Source organism: Camelus dromedarius, chromosome 3 (genome assembly GCF_036321535.1).
Source record: "Camelus dromedarius isolate mCamDro1 chromosome 3, mCamDro1.pat, whole genome shotgun sequence".
Taxonomy (NCBI): Eukaryota; Metazoa; Chordata; class Mammalia; order Artiodactyla; family Camelidae; genus Camelus; species Camelus dromedarius.
The window spans coordinates 77,981,120-78,004,691 of NC_087438.1; the positions used below are offsets into that span (position 1 = coordinate 77,981,120).

At 33.2% G+C, this 23,572-nt stretch overlaps 1 protein-coding gene across 6 annotated transcripts in view; it reads left to right on the forward strand.

Annotated features, from left to right (window-relative positions):
* Window positions 1-23,572, forward strand: part of YTHDC2 (YTH N6-methyladenosine RNA binding protein C2) — a 62,264-nt gene that overhangs the window by 22,994 nt on the left and 15,698 nt on the right. For all 6 annotated transcript variants that reach the window (XM_031448831.2, XM_064483200.1, XM_064483197.1 and 3 more), the window contains 12 exons: window positions 4,360-4,486; window positions 4,697-4,762; window positions 9,428-9,606; window positions 9,857-9,953; window positions 10,034-10,121; window positions 10,208-10,288; window positions 11,945-12,027; window positions 17,611-17,716; window positions 19,202-19,321; window positions 19,641-19,913; window positions 21,901-22,027; window positions 23,085-23,290. In XM_031448831.2, coding sequence (XP_031304691.1) covers window positions 4,360-4,486; window positions 4,697-4,762; window positions 9,428-9,606; window positions 9,857-9,953; window positions 10,034-10,121; window positions 10,208-10,288; window positions 11,945-12,027; window positions 17,611-17,716; window positions 19,202-19,321; window positions 19,641-19,913; window positions 21,901-22,027; window positions 23,085-23,290 — 1,553 coding nt within the window. The remainder of the gene's footprint in view (window positions 1-4,359; window positions 4,487-4,696; window positions 4,763-9,427; window positions 9,607-9,856; window positions 9,954-10,033; window positions 10,122-10,207; window positions 10,289-11,944; window positions 12,028-17,610; window positions 17,717-19,201; window positions 19,322-19,640; window positions 19,914-21,900; window positions 22,028-23,084; window positions 23,291-23,572) is intronic.

Consider the following 23,572-nt stretch of genomic DNA (forward strand, 5'->3'; position numbering starts at 1 on the left):
CCCAGGAGCGGGATTCCTGGGTCATACGATAAAGTCTATTCCTAGTCTTTTGAGGAATCTCCATACTGTTTTCCACAGTGGCTGTACCAAACTACATTCCCACCAGCAGTGTAGGAGGGTTCCCCTTTCTCCACAGCCTCTCCAGCATTTGTCATTTGTGTATTTTTGAATGACGGCCATTCTGACTGGTGTGAGGTGATATCTCATTGTAGTTTTGATTTGCATTTCTCTGATAATTAGTGATATTGAGCATTTTTTCATGTGCCTATTGATCATTTGTATGTCTTCCTTGGAGAATTGCTTGTTTAGATCTTCTGCCCATTTTTGGATTGGGTTGTTTGTTTTTTTCTTGTTAAGGCGTATGAGCTACTTATATATTCTGGAGATCAAGCCTTTTTCGGTTTCATTTGCAAAATTTTTTTCCCATTCCGTAGGTTGTCTTTTTGTTTTACTTATGGTTTCCTTTGCTGTGCAGAAGCTTATAAGTTTCATTAGGTCCCATTTGTTTATTCTTGCGTTTATTTCTATTGCTTGAGTAGACTGTTCTAGGAGAACATTTTTGAGATGTATTGTCAGATAATGTTTTGCCTATATTTTCTTCTAGGAGGTTTATTGTATCTTGTATTACATTTAAGTCTTTGATCCATTTTGAGTTTATTTTTGTCTATGGTGTAAGAGAGTGTTCTAGCTTCATTGCTTTACAAGCTGCTGTCCAGTTTTCCCAACACCATTTGCTGAAGAGACTGTCTTTTTTCCATTGTATATTCTTGACCAAAAGTTTGTGGGTTCATTTCTGGGCTCTCTGTTCTGTTGCACTGGTCTATTTGTCTGTTTTTGTACCAATACCATGCTGTCTTGATGACTGTAGCTCTATAGTATTGTCTGAAGTCTGGGAGAGTTATTCCTCCAGCCTCTTTCTTTCTCTTCAGTAATGCTTTGGGAATTCTAGGTCTTTGATGGTTCCATATAAATTTTATTACGATTTTTTTCTAGTTCTGTGAAATATGTCCTGGGTAATTTGATAGGGATTGCATTAAATCTGTAGATTGCCTTGGGCAGTGTGACCATTTTAACAATATTGATTCTTCCAATCGAAGAGCACAGGATATCTTTCCATTTTTTGAAGTCTTCTTTAATTTCCTTCATCAATGGTTTATAGTTTTCTGTGTATAATTCTTTCACCTCCTTGGTTAGATTTATTCCTAGATATTTTTATTATTATTATGCTTGATCACTCCCTTCTTGAAATATTTTCTTCAGCTAACTTCTGATATTCTGTACTTGATTTATTTTTTTCTCATCTCCCTAGCTGGAATGTCTTGGTTTCCTTGGCAGTTTTTTTTTTTTTTTTTTCTTTTTCTTGACCTCTAAACATGGAGTGTCCCAGGCCTCAATCCTCAGACCTTCCTTCCATTTACATTTATTCCTTAGATGGATCTCATCTAGTCATAGCTTTAAATATTTGTTTAAAATGACTCCTAATTTTATGTCTCCAGTTCTGACCTTCCCCCTGACTTCACTATACCTGATCACTTGACATCTCTAGTTGGTTGTCTGTTAGAGGAATAAAAGTAGATATGCCCAAAACAACTTGATTGATTGTCTTTCTGCCTACTGCCCTCTCAACCTGCTCTTTCCTTTGTGTTCCTTTAGTGACCATAATCAGTTTTAAACCTCTTTAAAAATGCATGTGCTTGGCCATCCCAGACATATTTTTTTTGAATCTGAAGCTAGGGTACTACTATTCACCTAGTTGCTAAGGGCAACAAAATGTAAAATCATCCTTGATTTTGCTCTCATACCCCACATTTAATCCATTAGCAAATCTTGTTAGTTTTAAATAAATACTGAATCTCACCACGTTTCACTTCCCCTAGTGCTGCCATCCAACATTCCAAGCCAACATTCCCTTCCTGGACTACTTTGACTGCTTCTGTTCTTAAGTTACTACAGCCTATTCTCCAGAGAACAATCAGATTGATCCTTTTGAAAAGGAAATTGGATCATGCCACTTCCCTGCTCTCAGTTCTTCATGGCTTTCAATTACATTTTGTATAAAACTCGAAGTCCTTTCCCTGATTTAGCCTCTGGCTTTTTTATCTCATTTTCTTCTCTTCTTCCTTGTGTACTGTGCTTTAGCCACTCTTATCTTCTTGCTGTTTATATATGATGGCACGTTCCCATCTCTGGACCTTTGCTTTTGTTGTTTCCTTTGCTTGGAATGCTGTTCCAGCAGATACTAATATGGCCCAATACCTACTTCATTTAGGGCTCTACCCAAAAGTTAGGAAATTTGAACTCTGAGGTGTGTTGCTTTAAAATTTTTATGAAACATTTTAAAGTATTTATATATTATCTTTGACCCTCTCCCTAGATATTTCTTTAGTAAATACTAGACTATTACTTTGATAATGGCCATTTCATGGACCCAGGTCCTTCTCTTTTATAGTTTTATTGGACATTTTCCAGAGCCCAGTATTTAAATATCTAAGTCATGTAAAGTAAACTAGAATGTTATGTAGGAACAGTAATTTGCTTCCTATCTTTTTATTTCTCTTCTAAAATCTTAACTCTTAATTGGCACCACAGTTGAAGATACTTCATGTGATCCAGGAAACCTTGGGCTTCATAGATTTCTTTTAATCCTATCAGTTTCCATATGTGATCTTGTATAACTAGATAGTAATTAGCTGGTTTAGTAAGATTAGGCATTCTCTGGAATGCTCACTATACTAGTCATCTATTACTGCATAAGAAATGATTCCCAAACTTAGCAACCTAAAACATTTATTATTTCAAACAGTTTCTGAGAATCAAGAATCTGAGAGTGGCTTAACTAAGTAATTCTTGCTCACAGAGTAGTAGTTAAGCTTTTGGCAGGGGCTCCAGTCATCTGAAGGTATACTGGGGATGAAGGATCTACTTCCAAGAAGACTCAGTCACTTGGCTATTGGCAGGAGGCCTCAATTTATCTCTGGCTTTTGGCAGAAGGCTCAGTTCCTTGCCATCTGGACCTTTCCCATAAGATTACCTTATTCTTCCCAGAATGTGGCAACTGGCTTATCCCAGAGTGAATGATTCAAAAGAGAAGAAGAAAAAGCAAGCAGGAAGCTATAGGTACCTTTTATGACCTAGTCTCCAAAGCTGCACATCATCTTTTCCACTTTATTCTATTTGTTAGAGTGAGTCACTTAGTACAGTTTATACTCAAGGAGAAGGGACTTAGGCTCCATCTCTTGAAGGGAAGAAAATTAAAGAATTTTTGGATGTTTTCAAACTCACACACTTATTCATACTCCTATGCTCAAAATAAGCACATTTTGTTTCTGTTCTCCAAGGCTGTGAGTTTAATATTCTGTTGAAGCAGTAGTTCTCATATAGTGAGTACAATTCATAATGTTTACAGATCCCTTTAATAATGTATATGCCTGGTTATCCCAGACCTACTGAATCTGAATCTAAGAGTAAGGCATAGCTGTTTTTACTTCCAGAAATAAAAAGCCCTAGGTAATTCTCTTGTGAGTCCCCCTCCCCACATTAAGAAACATTGGTTTATATTAATAATGGATACCATGTTTAGGAGAGTTATTAAATAGTGAGGGTAATTGGGTGGAATAATATGTGGAAAGTTATAATTTTCCTTTTTAATTATCTTAAATTTTACTACAGAGGTTTTTTTTGCAGTTGTGATTTCTTTCTCAAATTAACCAATTTTGTGATTCATGAAAATTAGTGCTAAGTAATTATAGTATATTGCAATGCTTGAAATATATTCTAAGAAGGAATTTAAATTCAGTAGAAGTTTAATTTTTTTTCTCATGGAGGAGTTTTATGGAAAGTAAGCTTTCAGCCACTGTTAGTCCCATTAAACATCTTACACAATAAGAACCTGGAATGGAGAGTAAAAGCAAAACAAAAGAACATCAAAAAATCATTTTAAACTTTGAGTTTGTGCTTTTAAATATTCATGACCAGATACTGATGAAAATTAACTTTTTAATTCTTTAATTAAATCTTGTCATTTGGTCAAGGTGATATCTAGATTTAAGAAGATTATTTAAGGATTCTACAAGTTGGTAGATTTCTTTTTCTGTTTTAATATCTTGGTGAGGTTTTCTTTCCTACTCCTACTTTCCTTCTACTTTCCAACTGATAGTACCTATTTCATCCTTTTTTATACTAAGGGCACATCAGTATCAGATCTCCTTGGATGATCTGAGTTAAGTGTTATATAATGCTGTTATCATGTACTTAAGTAAAGGAGAAGGTTCCAAGTTAATTCTCCTAACATTAAAGAAGATTAACATGACTGTAAATAATTTGGAAATTTAATATTTGTATATCTTTTCCTTCTTTTAGTTGATTACAGACATAGTGAAACCAGTGCAACAGCTCTGATGGTTGCTGCAGGACGAGGTTTTTCAAGTCAAGTAGAACAATTAATTAGTATGGGAGCCAATGTCCATAGTAAAGCATCAAATGGCTGGTAATTTTAAACTACATCCATTCTTTGTATATCTTTGTATAGCTCCACATACCTTTTTTGATTTCTTTTGTCTTTCTGTTAAAAGCTATTGTAATAATTGCTTGTACATCTCTACTTTAATGGATGAATGAGTAATTTTGAGTGACTAATTTTTATAACTTTGAGAATATTATTTCTCTTTCTTAATTTAATATCTTTGAATTTTGGCAGGATGGCTTTAGATTGGGCTAAACACTTTGGACAGACTGAAATTGTGGATCTTCTAGAATCTTACAGGTAAAACTTAATACTATCTTTAGTTAATCCTAACTCTTTTTTAAAAAGCTTAGCCATATATGTCATAGTGTGTGACAAACGAAGGCTGTTTATAGTCTCTTATCCAGATCTCTCTCTCTCTCTCTCTCTCTTTTTTTTTTTTTTTTTGGTAATTCTAAGGAGTTTTTTGTTCAGTTATTTTGTAGATTGCTAATAAGATCCACTATATTATAATATTTCTTATTTTTTATTTTATCTTGAAAAAGCAGAAGGGAGATTTCCAATTAAACATGCATTTTCCTGAAACCTTACTGAAATGATAAGGAAGGAGTATAACGTGTGTAAACTAACAAAGTCAAGAGAGTGGGAGAAGATACAGCAACTGATGGAAGATGTTAGTACATTTTTAGATGATAGATGGCTAAGGGATCACTGATGTTTGACTTAGCAGAGCTAAGAAAGCTGAAACCTGAGTGACTAAAGAGGGAAATGCCAATGAGAAACAAACTCATTTTAGCTTTGGAACTTCTTAGAGGCTAATTCAACAACTTTTGAATGAAGCAATGAAAGAAAGAGCTAAAAAAATAACTGAATTTGTTGAAATTCTGTATGAGGAATGTTTAGAATTTCAGATTCCCTTCTCCCCTGCCCTCAGTTGTTCCCACCTTGGCAGGAAGTGGGAAGTATATTAAAAAATTAAACCATCTAGGCTTTGGACTTTGGGTTACCAAGTACAGTGGGAGAGTAGGAGTGAGATATCAAACAGAAAAGGGGTTTAAGTGAAAGTCTACTAGTAAAGACTGAAAGTTGAGATACCATCCGTCTTCTTCCTTCCCCTACTGTCCCTGTCACCTTTTCCTGTTTGAAGCATATATTCTTTGGCAGAAAACTTGAGAATTCCTTCCTGGAAAAATAGACCAAGCCTAGAGAAAAGATTTAGAATTATAAGAGGTTTGGTATTCCTTCAATGGAATAACCATCTTGAAACCGGATAACTCAGCAATTCACACTTGTGCACATGGAGGTTTTTATGCTTCACTCTTCGAGAATAAATGAATTACCAAGGATTGATCATCAGGCATTTGAGGAGAAAAAGCACCCAAACGTCACACAAACAGTAGCACGACAACCCCCCCACCCTTTTGAAGTTGGATGAAACTGAGCACCAGTAACCAGAGCAAAACTTCAAAAACAGTAATGGAAACTATTCATGAAACAAAAACAGTGTGCTAAAAAAAGGAACACAAATCTTTGTTCAAATTTTATCTTCATGAGGACTACCCAAATTTACCTATTTTTACAATCCACCTTCCTGCACTGTTGATCCTCTTTAAGCTGTTCTACTTTTTCTTTTGTCCATAGGACCTACCATTCTCTGATGAACTGTGTATTTTACTTATTTACTATATTTATTGGTTTATTGTCTGTCTTTTCTCTCCACTAGAATTTAGTAAGCTCCTTGTCTTCTTTGTTCAGGGACAGTGCCTGGATATTGTAGATGTTCGGTGAATATTTTGAAAGAAGGAATAAATAAGAAAGAGCTATTGAAAATTTAAAATGCCACAGCAGAAAAGGAATTCAGAAGGGTTGCAAGATAAAGTTGAAAAAAACTACTCACAAGGCAGGAAAAAAGACAAGAGATAGAAAATTATAGAAAAATGATAGGAAAATTTATTCCTATGTATTCTTATGGGGAAGCTATTAGAGAATGTGCTCCATAAAAATGAGGAAGCAAAGTAAAAAAGAAAAACATAGTAGTTCCAGCACAGGAGATAGGTGAAAGAAATGCTTAGTATGTTTGTACAGAGGGCTTTGCTGTGACAGCTGCCCAGTAGGCCTAGTCTCATAGAAACAGAAGAAAGATGGAGGGCTCCACAAACAAGGCCCATCCAAAAGAAAGATTACCTGATAGTTTTGATCATATTAAAAAGATTTTATGAATCTTTCACAAATTGAGAAGAATTAGTGCTAAGTACACAGAAAACTAAGCAAATAAAAATTAGTAATTACTCAAGGAAAACCAAAAAGTTACAGAAGAAAGGAATTGTAATCATAGTTCATTACTTAGGTCAGAGGTAAATAATGTTTATGTATTATAGCAAAGTAAAGGCTGAATGCAGGTTTAATGAAAATTGTATAGATTTGTGTGGGTAGAAAGCATATGGGGGTGGAGGTGGTGAACTTATTTTTCATTAATTGGAGATTCATAGGTAATTACTAAATTGTTAAATCAAAAAATAGCAGAAAATGAATGTTATTTAAAAATAAGGCAGTAAATACCAAAAGAAATGGCTGAAAGAATTGGAAAAGGTCCTAGGCAGCATGACTAGGAACAGAGAGAGGTTTTTGTTGTTACAACTTTTATAAAACCATTTGTTTGTTAATACTAGGTGTATGTATTACTTTGATTTAAAAAAAAAAGAATCAGAAGGGCAATACTTTGAAAAACCTATAAAGGTAATTCTTCTTTTAGAGATTTTAGATAAATTTAGATTAGATATTTAGATAGATTATATAGATTTTAGATTAGGTAGCTAAAAGAAGATATTTTAAAAAATATATTTAAATAAAATGTATTTTATAATACATTGTTAGCTTCTATTTTCAACCTATAGGAGTATTAAAAATAATGTTAAAATATATTATTATTCAAGAACATATGAAATGTTTTATTTGACTTTTTTTGTATTTAAATCTATAATGTAGTCTCAGATATTAAATGAAGTAAATGTTTGAAGTATGAAGTTAGTTTTGTCATTTTAATTTCATTAAATGATAATGTAGAGTCTTAAAGGTCTTGACAGATCCAAATGCTAGTCTGGTATAGTGAGTTTTGTTGTCATCACAATAATAGCACCCAGAGCTTAAAATCCTTTTAGTGCTAACACTTTGAATGTTCCAGACATTTTTATGGTGTTAGGTATCACTTACTAGAAGACTATAGGTTACCGTGTAAAGCAGTTATCTGGATAATATTTTAATTATCCCAGCTAACTTGGCTTTCTTTTTATTCCAGAAATCATGATGTTATCAATTATACATTTCAGATATTTAAATTGTATTTATTATACTTACTGGATTATTGATAGTTGATATCTAAAATTTATAGCTTTAAACAATGAACTTAATACCCCTTCATTTACCTGGTGAAAGTGAGAAAGCAAAATACTTGGAATGTTTTAAATTGGATCTTAAAAGTTTAAATACTGCAATTATGAAGTTGCATAAGTTTAATATTTTCCCAGTTGAAAACAGTCTTACGTTATTTTTCTGCTGAGCTCTTTAAGAGAGATTGGGCTGCACTGAACTTTCTAGAAGTCATATTGGTAATTGCTAGTGATGGCAGTAGTTTATATTTTTACATACAGGATGAAGAAACATGAGGTTTATTTCAGTCATTTTTACTGATTCTGGCTTTTGGGAAATAGCATTACCTACCTGCTTTCAGTATAGAGTAACCAAATGAAAAGTCAAGTTAAGCTAGTACCTGTAGAGTTTTGTTTTTTTTTTAATGTAAACTATCCTTCAGAATTTTGTTTTATACTAGTGAACAATTAGAAACATCCTCACAACATTGTAAAATGACTATAACTCAATAAAAAAAAGTTAAAAAAAAGAAACATCATATTAAGAAAATATAAATGATGACCAGAAATTTGTGTTAAGTTTTGTTGAGATAAAATTCACATACCATATTATTCATCCACTTAAGTGTACAATCCAGTGGTTGTTAGTATGTTCATAGAATTATGCAGTCATCACCACAGTCAATTTTGAGAACATTTTCATCACCCCAAAAAGAAATCTTTGCTCATTAGAAGTCATTTTCTCATTTCCCCCAACTCTCCCAGCCCTAGGCAACCCCTAATATACACTTACTGTTTCTATAGATTTGTCTGTTCCGGATATTTCATATAAATGGAATCATACAATATGTGGTCTTCTGTAATTGTTCTCTTTCATTTAGCATAATGTTTTCAAGTTTTATCCGTGTTGTAGCGTCCTTTTATGACTCATTAATATTCCATTCTGTGGATAGACCACAGTTTGTATATCCATTCATCGATTGATGGACATTTGGATTGTTTCGACTTTTAGGCTGTGATGAATTAATACTAATATAAACATTTGTGTACAGATTTTTACGTGGACGTATATTTTTATTTCCCTTTTCTATATATCTAGGTGTCTAATTGCTAAGGCATATGTGTTTAACATTTGAAGGAACTGCCACATTGTTTTCCAAAGTAGTCGCACCGTTTTACATTCCCACCAGCGATGTATTAGAGTTCCAGTTTCTCCACATCCTCTCTCACGCTTATTATTATCTGTCTTTTTGATTATAGTCATACTAGAGGATGTGAAGTGGTATTGTGGTTTTGAATTTCATTTCTCTGATAACTAATGATGTTTAACATATTTTCATGTGCTTATTGTCTATTTGATATTTTCTTTGGAGAAATGTCTTCAGACTGAGTTTTTTTAAAAGCACTTATGGCTAAATTTTACTTTGAATAATATATTTGAAACCAAAATATGAATTTCATTACAGCTAGAGCATTAAGTATCAATTGCCCTCCTTAGAGTATGTTGAAAATTTGAAGGTGGATGTAATGAGAATCATTGCCCTTTACAGGTTACTCTTTTTATTGAAATTTGACTTGGTCTATTTTTTTTTTTTCCTAGTGCTTCATTGGAATTTGGTAATCTAGATGAAAGCTCTCTGGTTCAGACAAATGGAAGTGACCTCAGTGCAGAAGACAGAGAGCTCCTGAAAGCTTATCATCATAGTTTTGATGATGAAAAAGTAGACTTGGATTTGATCATGCATCTTCTATACAATATCTGCCATAGTTGTGATGCTGGTAAGTAAGTATTGTCTAAAAGAACTGGAACAGGAATATAGTCTTTGATTTAAAAATTAATATTTTGTGTGTGTACAGATTTTTATATAATTCTAATGATTATAATGCACAAATAATCTCTTAAGTGTCATAAGTATTAGAATTTATCAGTACTTGAAAACACATGATATAGGTCATTATAGGTAGTTTTTTTGATTGATTCTGGTTTTACAGTGAGATTTAATTTTACAAGAAATCATTCTTCTTCAAGGTGCAATATTAATTTTTCTACCTGGATATGATGAAATTGTTGGTCTGAGGGATCGCATCCTGTTTGATGACAAGCGGTTTGCTGACAATACACATAGGTAAAAGCTAAAGCTTTATATTTGCTGCTTTAAATAACAGATAGGTACCACAGTATATTCTCTCTTTTAATTATCAACAGATATCAAGTCTTTATGCTTCACTCAAATATGCAAACATCTGATCAAAAGAAGGTATTAAAAAACCCACCTGCAGGTGTTCGAAAAATAGTAAGTTTTATAAAATCTTCTTTTTTACATTTTATTAGTTATTGGTTTTGCTTTCATTTTAACTAAGCCATAATATCCTGTTGCAGATCCTTTCCACCAATATTGCTGAAACCAGCATCACAGTCAATGACGTTGTCTTTGTTATTGATTCTGGTAAGGTAAAAGAGGTATGTATGGATAAGTTGTATTTTTACTTAAATGAGGAAGCTCAAGTTCCATAACAGTAAATGCTTTTATAAGCAGAATTCATTTTAATTGGAAAATTTCTGATTCTAGATGAATTTAACATAGTAAATGTTGGTTTCACTAAAGTGAATGTTCTACTTTAAACAATTCAGTATATAGCATCTGTCTTGTTATTTTAACAAGTGAAACAAAAAGTTTAGCTTCTGCTCACTAAAGAGGAGGAAGAAAATAAAGGGTTTGGCTAATCACAGTGAAATTTTTGTCACACGGTGTGGGAATTTGATTGCGTATTTTGTATATTTCCCTTCCACTTGTGGTTGTGGACCGTGTCCCTTTTGCTCATTGTTTTATCTCCAGTGCTCCCCATATAGTAGGTATTCAAAAGATACTTAGTTCAAGAGAACCATGCTAATAGAAAACAAACATAAAACCAGGATTCAACAAATAATGGCTAGCAGCCAAATGGGGCTCATCACCTACGTTTGTAAAAATAAATCTTACTGGAACACTGTCATGTCCACTCTGAACTGTTGTCTGTGTCTGCCTTTATCTTGCAATAGCAGATTTGAGTAGTTGCAATAGAGCCCCTCTGCAGAAGCCAAAATATTTACTGCCAACCGCTGATATAAATAAAAGGCAGCATTTAGTTCCTTTTAGTATTGGAATGCTCAGCAGTTCTCAGTAGTACCCTTAATTTTGGTCGACCCTTTCACTGAAAGAATTGAAAATGATAGAGGTAATTGATTTTTCAAGGAGAGAAATACTATCCATGTTGGGAAAGCAAATTATGTCTCTTCTAGAGGGTATAAATGATCATTTTTAGTGTGAAAAAATTAATTACCTTTTGGTTTTATTTATCAAGTAAACTTTGGTAGTGTCAAAAGTTATTTTACATACAGAATTGATAAATATAACATTTTATTAAAAACAAAATAAGCAGCATCTTTCCTAAAAAGCCCATGAATAAACTATTATTAGAACACATTTTTATTTGCTCTGTATAGTTATTTCATGAAAGGGAAAATAGAAAGTCACTGAATGATTGATGTATATATTCTTGTTAGCAATGAATTCTTTTAAAATATTTCTTTGAGGAAGTATGGGGTAGTAATTATTCTTTTTTACTTTCTCTCTTGTAATATTCTGGATCTGCTAACTGCATTAGTAGTTCAGCAGGTGGTAAAACAGAAGAGGTTAAAAGTTCTTCACTTGGGAATATGATTAGTTTAGTGATTTTTGTTACTCTTCCAGATCAGCTCCCGGGAAAGTGTTTCATAAAGTGTCTGTCCCTGGTCACTACTATTTCTCACAGTGTTGTAAATCTGTTAGAAAATGACCTCAAGAGAATAAATCAGTTCTCTTCAGTCTTGATGCTTTATGAGAACTGACTGCCATTATCCAAGTGTAGCAGAGAGAAGCACATATCCCAGCAAGGCACAGAATGAGGAAGTTTTATAGCTCTTCTGAGTTTAGTTTTTATCCTTTTTCCTTAGAATATTTGTATCCATCTTGATTTTTTTTTAAATCAGTACCCTGTTCTAATTAATCAAAAGGGGCTTTGAATTAAACTTGGCATGTTAAAATATATTCATAATGTTTTCTGCTATTTCTTCTTAAATACCTTTTATATATTACAGAAATCCTTTGATGCACTGAATTTTGTTACAATGTTAAAAATGGTGTGGATTTCCAAAGCTAGTGCCATCCAACGGAAAGGCAGGTAATGTATATTTAATGGACATTCATTCAGTTGCCTGTAAAATTTTCATAGGTATTACATACTTAATGTATATATTCTACTTTCTATAAAATATTAAAATTTTCATGTTAGTCTTAATTTTTATATTATTTTTGCCAAACAAACCATTTTAATACTTACTTTAAAAGTCGAATTCAGGTTATGTTAAAAGTAAAAATTTTTGCCTAGTATAATCTATATTCAGAAGATATAAGAAACTTAAAAAATATAAATAAAATCAGTATAAGACGTAGGACTAGTTTCTGTACTATACAAAAAAACTGAAAATCAATTAATGACCACTACATTAATCTCATGTAGCTGTGTTATCTCATATATATCTTAAGAAATGTGAGTTAATGAGGTACTATTTTTTGCTTATCACATTGGCATCACTGAAAATGTTTAATAGTACACAGAGCTGGCAAAGGCATGGGCCAGTAGGCTTTCATAGTTTGCTGATGGTGAGAGTGTAAATTGGTGTGACTTCTTCAGAGGATGGTTTGAAACTGTTTATTGAGATCTCCCCTTTGGCGAAGGATTCCACTTCTCTTAATTAATACTGAATTTACTTGCATATGTGTACAAAGATGTATATTTAAGAATGTTTTTTGCAGCATTGTTTGTAATAGTGAAAAGTCTGGGAACACAGTGGTGTCCATCAACAGTGAAGTGGTTAAGCAAATTATGTTATTGCCACACAGTGTCATACTAAGTAACTGTTTAAAGGAAGTATATGTATGTGTTTTAGGTGGAATGAGTTTTCAGGATATATATTAATTGAAAAAAGTAACATGTAAAACATGTGTCTAGTATTTTCTTTGTGCTAAAAATATATGTATATGTTTGTATATATATTTAGACAAATACATTGTCAAGTCTGAGAGGAACATTAAAAAACAATGGCTGTTGACTCTGAGGGAGGAGGATTTGTGGGGCTCTGGAGGAAGGAGACTTAATTTTTTTTTGTAGTTTGGTTATTTAGTACATGATTGCATTACTTCTTCAGTTTTAAAAAGGCAAGATTTAAAAGTATATTTTTCAATAATTATTTGACTTATTTTTCTTGCATTTAAACTAACAAAAAAGCATCAAATACTGACTTTAAAAGAATGCCTCATACTGAAGACAGTGAATACATTTATTTCTGTACTTTGTAATATCATAGAATGTCCTTAAGGGTTTTGTTCTTATTATTATGTCAGTTGTCCTCCTATGACAAGTGTAGCTGGACTTACACCATGTTAATAGTATATTATCAGAGATAAAAATCAGAAATTGTAGGAATTTTCATTATCATCTTCTTTAACAGATATTTTTTGGCAGCCTTCACTGTGCAAGTGTTAGGGCTGCAATGATGAATAGACTATAGTCTGATGGGTGACGTTTGACATGGGGAGAATGTTGCAGTCCTTCTTGGAGTCCAATAAGTTAAACAATTTTAATACTGTGTGATGTGCACTATAACTGGATAATACTTCTAGAGGAGTTAAGATAGAATCTGAGACAAATAGGAATAAATAGGTATTGTGGGAAAGCATTTCTAATGGTAGAGGGGAAACATTCACAATGGCCTAAAGAAAGGCAAGAGTGACAAAGAAAGTTGTTTAGTTGGAGTTTAGATGAGAATAATAAAAAAAAATGAATATAAAGATGTAAGTTGAAGACTGGTCCTTAAGGACCATTTTGTGTTTTATCTTTCTTTTTTTCTTCTTAAAAAACCAGGGGGTAGCATGATTATAGTATTCTTTTAGATCTTTGAGCACTGAATTGGTCGAGACAAAAATGATGGTAGGAGGACCCCAGTAGGAGTCTCTTTCATTGATACTATCATTTACAATAAGGGAGAGATGAGAGTAACCAGTTTTATAATAGTAGTGGTAGAAATAAAGAGAAGTGGTTCCCCTTATTGCACTTTGTAGATACTGAGTTTTTTACAAGTTGAAGATTTGTGGCAGTCCTGTGGACCCCATGTTGAACAAAGCTATCAGTGCAATTTTTTCCAAAGCATTTGCCCATTTTTTGTCTCTATGTCACATTTTGGTAATTCGTACAATATTTCAAACTACTATTATTATTATTACTATTACTATTATCACTATTATTATTTTATTTGTTATGGTAATCTCTGATCAGTGGCCTTTGATGTTGTTATTGTAATTGTTTTGGGGTACCACAAACTGTGCCCATGTAAGGAGACAAAAGATCCATAAATGTTGTGTGTGTTTTGACTGCTCCACTGATCAGCCATTCCCCATCTCTGTCCTCCTTGGGCCTCCATGTTCCATGAGACGCAGCAATATTGAAAGACCAGTTAACAACCCTATGATTGCCTCTTAGTGTTCAAGTGGAAGGAAGAGTTGCACTTCTCTTACTTTAAATCAAAAGCTAGAAATGATTAAGCTTAGTGAGGAGGGCATGTTGAAAGAAGAGATAAGCTGAAAGCTAGGCCTCTTAGTGCCAGTTAGCCAAGTTGTAAATGCAAAGGAAAAGTTCTTGAAGGAAATGAAAATTCTACTCCATTGAACACATGAATGATAAAAAATTGAAGCAGTCTTACTGCTGATATGGAGAAAGTTTTAGTGATCTGGATAGATCAAACCAGCCACAAGATTCCCTTATGCCAAAGCCTAGTCCAAAGCAAGGTCCTAACTCTTTACAATTCTAGAAGGCTGACAGAGGTGAGGAAGCTGCAGAAGAAAACTTTGAAGCTAGCAGAGGTTTAAGGAAAGAAGCTGTCTTCGTAACATAAAAGTAGAGGTGGAGAAGCAAGTGCTGATGTAGAAGATGAGGCATGTTATCCAGAAGATCTAGCTAAGATCATTAATGAAGGTGGCTACACTAAACAGATTTGCCTTGGAGAACAGCCTTCTCTTGGAAGAAGATGTCATTTAGGACTTTCAGGGCTACAGAGGAAAAATCAATGCCTGAATTCAGCACTTTAAAGAACAAGCTGACTCTCTTGTTAGAGGCTAATGCAGGAGGTGACTTGCAGTTGAAGTCAGTGCTCAGTGACCATTTTGAAAGTCCTGGCACCCTTATGAATTACGTTAAATCTACTCTGCCTGTGCTTTATAAATGAAACAACAAAGCCAGGATGACAGCGCATCTCTTTACAATGTAGTTTACTGACTATTTTAAGCTTGTTGTTGAGACCTGCTGCTCAGAAAAATTGTTTCCTTTCAAAATATTACTGCTCATTGACAATGCTCCTAAGTCACCAAAAGCTCTGATGGGAATGCACGAGATTAATGTTGTTTTCATGCCTGCTAACAACACCCATTCTTCAGCCCACAGATCAAGGAGTAACTTCAGCTTTCAAGTCTTAATCCTTAAGATGTACATTCTGTAAGGCTGTATGTGCTCTAGATAGTGATTCCTGTGATGGATCTGGGCAAAGTAAATTGGAAATTTTCTAGAAAGGATTCACCACTCTAGATGCCATTAGGAACATTTGTGATTCATGGGAAGAGGTCAAAATACCAACATTAACAGGAGTTTGGAAGAAGTTGATTCCAACCTTCATGGAGAACTTTGAGGGGAGGAAGTAACTGCAGATGTGGTGGAAATAGCAGGAGAACTAGAAGTAGAGTCTGAAGATGTGACTCATTTGCTGTAATCTCATGATAAAACTTTAATGGATGAGGAGCTGCTTCTTATCAGTTGGCAAAGAAACTAGTTTCTTGAGATAAAATCTAATTCTGGTGAAGGTACTGTGAAGATTGTTGAAATGATAACAAAGTAGTACATTACCTAAACTTAGTCGATAAAGCAGCAGCAGGGTTTAGGAGGATTGACTCCAATTTTGAAAGAAATTCTATGGGTCACATGCTGTCATACAGCATTGCATGCTTCAGAGAAATCATTTGTGAAAGCAAGAATCCACTGATGTGGTAAACTTAATGGTTGTATTATTTTAAGAAATTGCCACAGCCTTCAACAGCAACCACCTTGATTAGTCAGCAGCTGTCAACATTGAGACAAGACCTTCTGCCAGCAAAGAGAATGTGATGTGCTGAAGGCTCAGAGGATGGCTGGCATTTTTTAGCAATAAGTATTTTTCTTTATTGAAGTATACTTGATGATTGGATAAAGAAGTTGTGGTATATATACACAATGGAATACTACTCAGTCATAAAAAAGAATGAAGTAATACCATTTTCAGCAACATGGATGGACCTAGAGATTATCGTACTAAGTGCAGACATAAATGATGTCACTTATATGTGAAGTCCAAAAAAAGGCACAAAATATTTTTAAATCAAGGTATGTACATTGTTTATTTAGACATGATACTATTGCACACTAAATGGACTACAGTATAACATAAGCATAACTTTTATATGTACTAGGAAACCAAAACATTCTTGTGACTTGCTTTATTGCATTGTTCACTTTATTATAATGATCTGGAACTGAACCTGAAGTATGTCTGAGGTATGCCTGTAAATAATTAATTGAAGAGCTATTAAGGAGAGTAATATTGGTGATTGTTTGTCCAGGGGCTGGGGGCTAAGGAATAGAGTGGAGTGAAGGATGTCATACAGGCTTCTGTCTAAGAAGATTTTGTGGATGGTGGTGCCATTGTCAGGGAAAATATGAGGAGTCGTTATGTTGGGGAGAATTAATTTGAGGTTGTGTTGAGTTTGAATTGACTGTGAAAAAGCCAAGTGGACCTAAGAGGCTTGTAAAGTATAGATCTAGAATTAGGATAAGGAGACCTACGTGGATAGAATTTGAAGTTAGGAGGGTTATTAATATCACTTGGAAGAGAGGGTAGAATAAGTAGGGCAGAGGGACATCAACATTTAAGGATTGGGGAAGGATAGAAATCTCTTAGAGGAGCCTGGATAGTGAGAAGGCTGATAGGTGTATAGTGAGGGAGATATTTGATGAAGGAAGGAATGGTATAATAATGTCAGATTTTCTGACTTGTATCAAACTTGTGTTACATTTGTCTCTCTGGATTGTGAGCTTTGTGAGGATAGGGATATTTCTGCGTCTCTATCACTTAACATATTATCCTTGCATTAGCTGCTGTACGGACTTTGAGTGAAATTAAAAGTAACTGCTCTTCCTCATGATGTATTTCTGCTGTTTCTCAGAAGATTAAACAAGTCTCTGTGATGATAGGGTAGTTGACACTCCCTTAGAGTTGTGTAATGCATAAATGGCACAGCTCTAATCATTGGGTCTGAACATAGTGCTTAGTATCAGCTCAGTAAAACTGATTAAATTTAAATTACCATATATTTATTCATTTTGTTTTTTACTAGCTTTTATTTGTATATATATTTTAAAAAATTTTACCATTGTCTTAGAAGTATGTCAGGTATATGTCATTCAGTCTCATTTTATAAATGAGATAATTGAGTCCCAGCCATGTGAAGTACCTTTTCAAAGGTTAGGGGGTCAGTATCAGAGTAGGGATTCAAACTCAGATGTTTTGATACTGGTTCATTGTTCTGTCTCCTAAATCACATTGCTTTTACAGTTTCCTGATTATATTCTTTATTCCTTGTTTGAGCCTTTTTGAGCCTTAATTTTGTATTTTACTTTTTTAAGGGCAGGACGATGCAGACCTGGAATTTGTTTTCGGCTGTTCAGTAGACTTCGATTCCAGAATATGTTGGAATTTCAGACTCCCGAACTTTTGAGAATGCCATTACAGGTGGAAATTTACTTAACCTCAAAAGGCTATTTTTGTGGATGAAGGCAAAGAGGGGGTATTTCAACTTGTATCGATTGGATTTTCGAAAAATCAATTTATAAAACAAAATTATAAAGTGTATATTATGGAGAGTGGTTATATATAACTAATATTTTTCCTGTATAAGAAAATTTAATTAATCTCCACAATGTTAAAGAATCACTTGGGTCATTTAAATTATGGTATAGTTTATAAATATATTTTTGATGCAATATTCTAGGAATCTGTCAACCACATGAGTGCTCACCTTTTAAATTCTGAATGAGAAGTAGAAGAGAAATCATCTAAGGTCCAAAAGATAATACCAAAATCTCAGTTTAAGATGCTGAGCTTACCTGGGTAGTTTTGGAACTGAGTTCAGTGAGATTACCTGAACTTTGTGAATTGTTTTCCCTTAGGTTTTCTGACTTCATGGAACAGCCATACACTATGTAGTTTCTTGGGACAACTATCAGAAATGCATTAATTCGATTCTTTGGTGTGTTGAGCTAGATGCTGCCTTCCAAACCTTTAAAGAGACACTGGATCATACTTTTGGCACCCATTTACCTGGGTGACTTCCCGCTTCCCCATGCTTATGAACCACTTTCTATTCTTCCTAGGATAAAATGCAAAATTCTTAACAGAATTTAAGGGCTTAAATTATCTCTCATACTTGTGTCTCGTTTTAATTTTTTAATCCTTGCCTTTCCTCCTCTGTCTACTTATACCAATAGTCTCAATTTCTCAAGCATATCTTGTTTCTTTCTATCTTAGGAACTTTATATTTGCTATCCCCTCTGTAGAATCCTTCCTCTTAATCCTTTCATGATTAACTCTTACTTAATCTTTACATCTTAAGTGTCATTGCCTCAGGGAAATTGTCTTTGACTTCCCGTAGCCACCACCTCCTACTCTTTCTTGAACTTGATTAAATCTTTGGTTTCATGTCTTTAGTTACCTGTATCCTTTGTAGTGCTTATCACAATTGTAATTGGTTAATTATATAATTATTCTGTTTTTCGTACACAATGAAAATCTATGAGGACAGTGTCTACCTATCTTCTTTTTCTCTAACTTGCTGCAAAATGCCTAGCATCTAGAAGCACGTAAATATTTGTTGAATGGATAAAAGATCCTAGAATGTAATATAAAGGAAAACAAAGATTTTTTGACATTGATTGTGATTGTTATATGTAACAACTGTTTGAGGAGACATTGCCAGCAGTAGCTGTGGTAATCTTGAACAGAGTTGATGGAGGATGTTTCTTAAGGTTCTCGCACTAATGTATAAGCCCATCTTTCATAGAAAGATCTTTCATAGAATGACATTGTTCCCTCTACTGTTCATTTTAATTAAAGACTCCACTAGTCTGTGTTCCGTAACTATAGGTCCTATGATTTTTTTTAATAAAAATTAATTATAAATGTCAATATTTCAAATTTATTTCCTGTTTTTATTTACAGGAACTTTGTTTACATACGAAGCTGTTAGCCCCAGTTAATTGTCCTATTGCTGATTTCCTTATGAAAGCTCCTGAACCTCCACCAGCTTTAATTGTAAGAAATGCTGTACAAATGCTTAAGGTTGGTGTCTTAATAGTTTCATTTTATCTGACTGTTTTACTTGAAATTTGAAACAATTGAGAATTTGTCTTAACTAATTTTGTGCTTAAAAAATAATCTTAATAATCATGTATTTTGAATAGTATTCTCATGGTAATTAGAGTAAAACTGTAAGTTTGATTCATTTTTACATAATATATTTGAAGCAAAATATATTTTTATGAGATGTGGTAGCAAAAGAAAATTTATGTTCTTCTATCTTACTTATGGGTTTTCAAGTATGTGGTTTGATTACACAGTTTTGGTCATGTCAAATTCTATTTTATATACTTTTATTTAGACAATAGATGCAATGGATGCATGGGAAGATCTCACTGAACTTGGATATCATTTGGCTGACTTGCCCGTAGAACCACATCTTGGTAAAATGGTCCTGTGTGCTGTTGTTTTAAAGTGTCTGGACCCCATCCTTACAATTGCCTGCACACTAGCCTATCGAGATCCTTTTGTCCTGCCAACGCAGGCCTCTCAAAAACGTGCAGCTATGCTTTGTAGGAAACGTTTCACTGCAGGAACTTTCAGTGACCATATGGCACTTCTCAGAGCATTCCAGGTACTATTATATGTCTTTTTATTTTTGAACTGTTTTTGGTTAAACACATTTCTGGGGTAAGTGTAACAAATTTAAAAATAGGTATGATTCCATTAATTTTTGTTTCATTATAAAGTCACATTTTTATCAATAGCCCAGAAAAATATCTTCCTACTGTTAATATGTTAGAATTATCATGTTTTTCACTACTTTTTTTTATTTTCTCAATTTTCTTCTTGTAGAAATATGTATGTGTATATATGTATATATTTTTATTTATACTTATAAATACAGTTTATACTGTATAAGCCCAAATTTCTTATCTTTAATTATGTCTTGATCAAGGAGTGCTCTAAAATTTTAGTTAAGAAACATTGTGTACTATTCAAAGTATATAGAACAAAACCTGGAAGAAAATTATCTTGAATTTAATATCTATTTATTGATTTTTAGAGTACATCTTTTTTGTGTGTGCTCAAGACTTTATGTTAAGGATTTAGTTTTATAAAGCAAAATCCAAAAACCACTTAAAAATTTTAAGCTAATAATAGAATCTGATGAAAGTAGTAAATGGGGAAGAAAAGATAAAGAAAGTGAGCCTGAGTAAGGGAAATGATACGTAATTTGGGAATTCACTTATGTGGGGAAGAATATGTTATTTCTTGAAAAGGTAGACATGTTATTTATCCTTAAATTCTCTTGTGCAGGCTGTGCCTCTGCATTTTAAAAAATTGTTAATGCAGGAAGTACTCTTTTCCAAGCATACAGGATTTTTCCAACATATATAATTTTTAAAAATAATTGTAATCTCTCTTGTGGGCATTATTAAACAGTGGTTCATGCATTGCTATTAATTGGGTCTATTAGATACTATAGAGTAAGTCAGTTGAGTGATAATAATTAGGGAGAGATTTGAAGTTGAATTCTTATCCTTTATTTTTTCCCTAGCTCCTTTAAAAGCAGAGAGGGTAAATTACTGCCTTTGTCTTTCATTTGTATTCCAAAGCAAGAGAACTCATTTTGAAAGAGGAGCTTTCTTATACTACGTGTAGATGATTTCTAGGAATCCCACTTTCCATTCTCAGACAGATTAGGTGGTTGATATAAAGGTTATTTTTAGAGGCCTGGAGTGGCAGGATTCTTAGATATAAATGGTATTAAGATGGCTTATTGAAAAATCTCCCGTACTTTAGTGGAGGAAAATTAATAGGCATACCTGTAAAGGTAGATATTTTTTCATAGTTATTTAGATTTCCTGATACTTAGTTCTCATTGGGATTTTATAAACTCAATGACTTTCATATCATTTGGTATAAATTAACTAATGATAAATTTTATTTGATCATAAAGTCATAGATTTTACTTTAAAATTATTTATTTAAAAAAATTAGATTTTAATATAACATATTAGTTTCAGGCATATAACATAATGACAATATTTACATATATTGCAAAATAATCACATTAAGTTTAGTTAACATCCATCACTGTACATAGTTAAAATTTTTTTTCTTGTGTTGAGAACTTTTAAGATCTACTCTCTAGTCTTAACTAGACTTATTGTGATCATTTCACAATATATACAAATACTAAATCATGTTATGCACCTGAAACTAATACTAAATGTCAATTATATCTCAATAAAGTTATTTAAAAAACTTACTCTCTTAGCAACTTTCCAATATACAATACAGTGTTATTAACTATAGTCACTGTGCTGTACATTACATTCCCTAAGTCTTACTTATCTTAAAACTGGAAGTTTATACCTTTTGACTCCGCTCATTTCACCCACCCTCCTCATCCCCTTTCCCTTGCAGCCATCAGTGTGTTCCCTGTGTCTATGCATTTGTTTTTTTGTTTATTTTTTATAGTCTCAGATTTGATGAAATAATTAGAAAAAGGAGAATTGATCGGGAGTGCTTAACGTAGTGATTTTCAGTTACTTTGCTGCCTAACTAACAGATGATTGGTAAATGTGTCTTGTCATGTAATTATATTTTCATAGGCATGGCAGAAAGCTCGAAGTGATGGGTGGGAGCGAGCCTTTTGTGAAAAGAATTTTCTTTCACAAGCTACCATGGAAATAATCATAGGCATGAGAACTCAGTTGCTTGGTCAACTTAGAGCGTCAGGTAAAGTTTTCCTCCAGAGAACCTATTTAAACTACTGAGAATACCCTGCCCATACCTCATAGTATTTCTAGTGTTAACTAATGCCATCTTATATTATTTTTTATGACGTTATCACATTGTATATCTTATGTTCATGAACTGCTTTGTAGACTTTTACATGACCTCAACTTTTGTTTGTTGATTAAAAAAATAGCAGAAGCTGTAGATGAGAAATATATGAATACTTTTTGATATTGTTGACTATGAGCAATTTGTATTTGTTGGCAAAAATTAATTTGGATATCGTACTTGTTATTTTTTATATTTTTATCACTATTAGTAAATAATTGTTTAGCTCTATGAAATAGAAACTATAAAAATTTAAGTAGATTGATATGAATGCTAGCCTTTATATTTTTGGAACATAACACAACTAGTAATAGCTTGAAGACACTTGATTTTTTTTTTTTTAAAAGAGAATGCCAGTGCTTCTATTTCAGTTTAGGGTTGCTTCTTTAAATTTCTTTTTGAATGACATAGTACATTAAGGAAATAGAAGAAAAATAACAGAGCCTGGATTCATGGGATGGCTGAAGTGCCAAAGTAATACAAGGAATGAACCAGGGAATTTTGGGTTGTCTCAGATGTGAGGAAATACTAAGGACTTTTGAAATTCAAGCAAGAATACTCTTTATTTACTTGACTTCACTTCCAGAATTAGTGTCCCTTGAAACCAAAATGTTATTTATACCATTCAGCAGAATAGTTTAGGTTTTTAGCTGTGATTTTTAGTATGTTTCTGATAGCAGCTTATGAAGAATTTTATTGCAAGAATATATATATTTTTTAAAGTCTCTAAGTCCCCAATGAACCTTCTACTTACTTCGGCCTAAGCAAACTTAAATTTTCTTAGAACATTGATTCTCTATTTTAAATTTTTCAGAGAAGATTTTATGAATTATTACAGAATTTGAATATCATTATATGGGTTGTACAATTTTTTTATAGAAAACACATTAATTTAAAAGTATATTTTGTGCAATAGAGAAAGTTGGCGTGGTTTTTTTTCTCTTTCTAGGTTTTGTTAGAGCACGAGGTGGTGGTGACATTCGAGATGTTAACACAAATTCTGAGAACTGGGCTGTTGTTAAAGCTGCATTGGTTGCAGGCATGTATCCTAATTTAGTCCATGTGGACAGAGAGAATGTTGTATTGACAGGACCAAAAGAGAAAAAAGTACGGTTTCATCCCACCTCAGTTCTCAGTCAGCCTCAATATAAAAAGGTAAAACATTTTGAATGCTCTTAATCCTTGAGGTAAAACTAATCTAATTTAGATAGCTGAAGATCAATGAAAAATTTTCCAAATACCAACCTGCTTTAAGAAATTAGTGTATATATACACATATAAAATTCAGCATTGGAACAAAATTTTGATTGAATCTAGGAGTTGGAAGAAGTAATGTGTTAAGTAATGAGGACTTTTGTACAAACTACACAAGCAATAATTTGCTTTAATTTTTGTTTGGGTGCCAATAAACATTATCTATTTCACTGAGGGATGTTT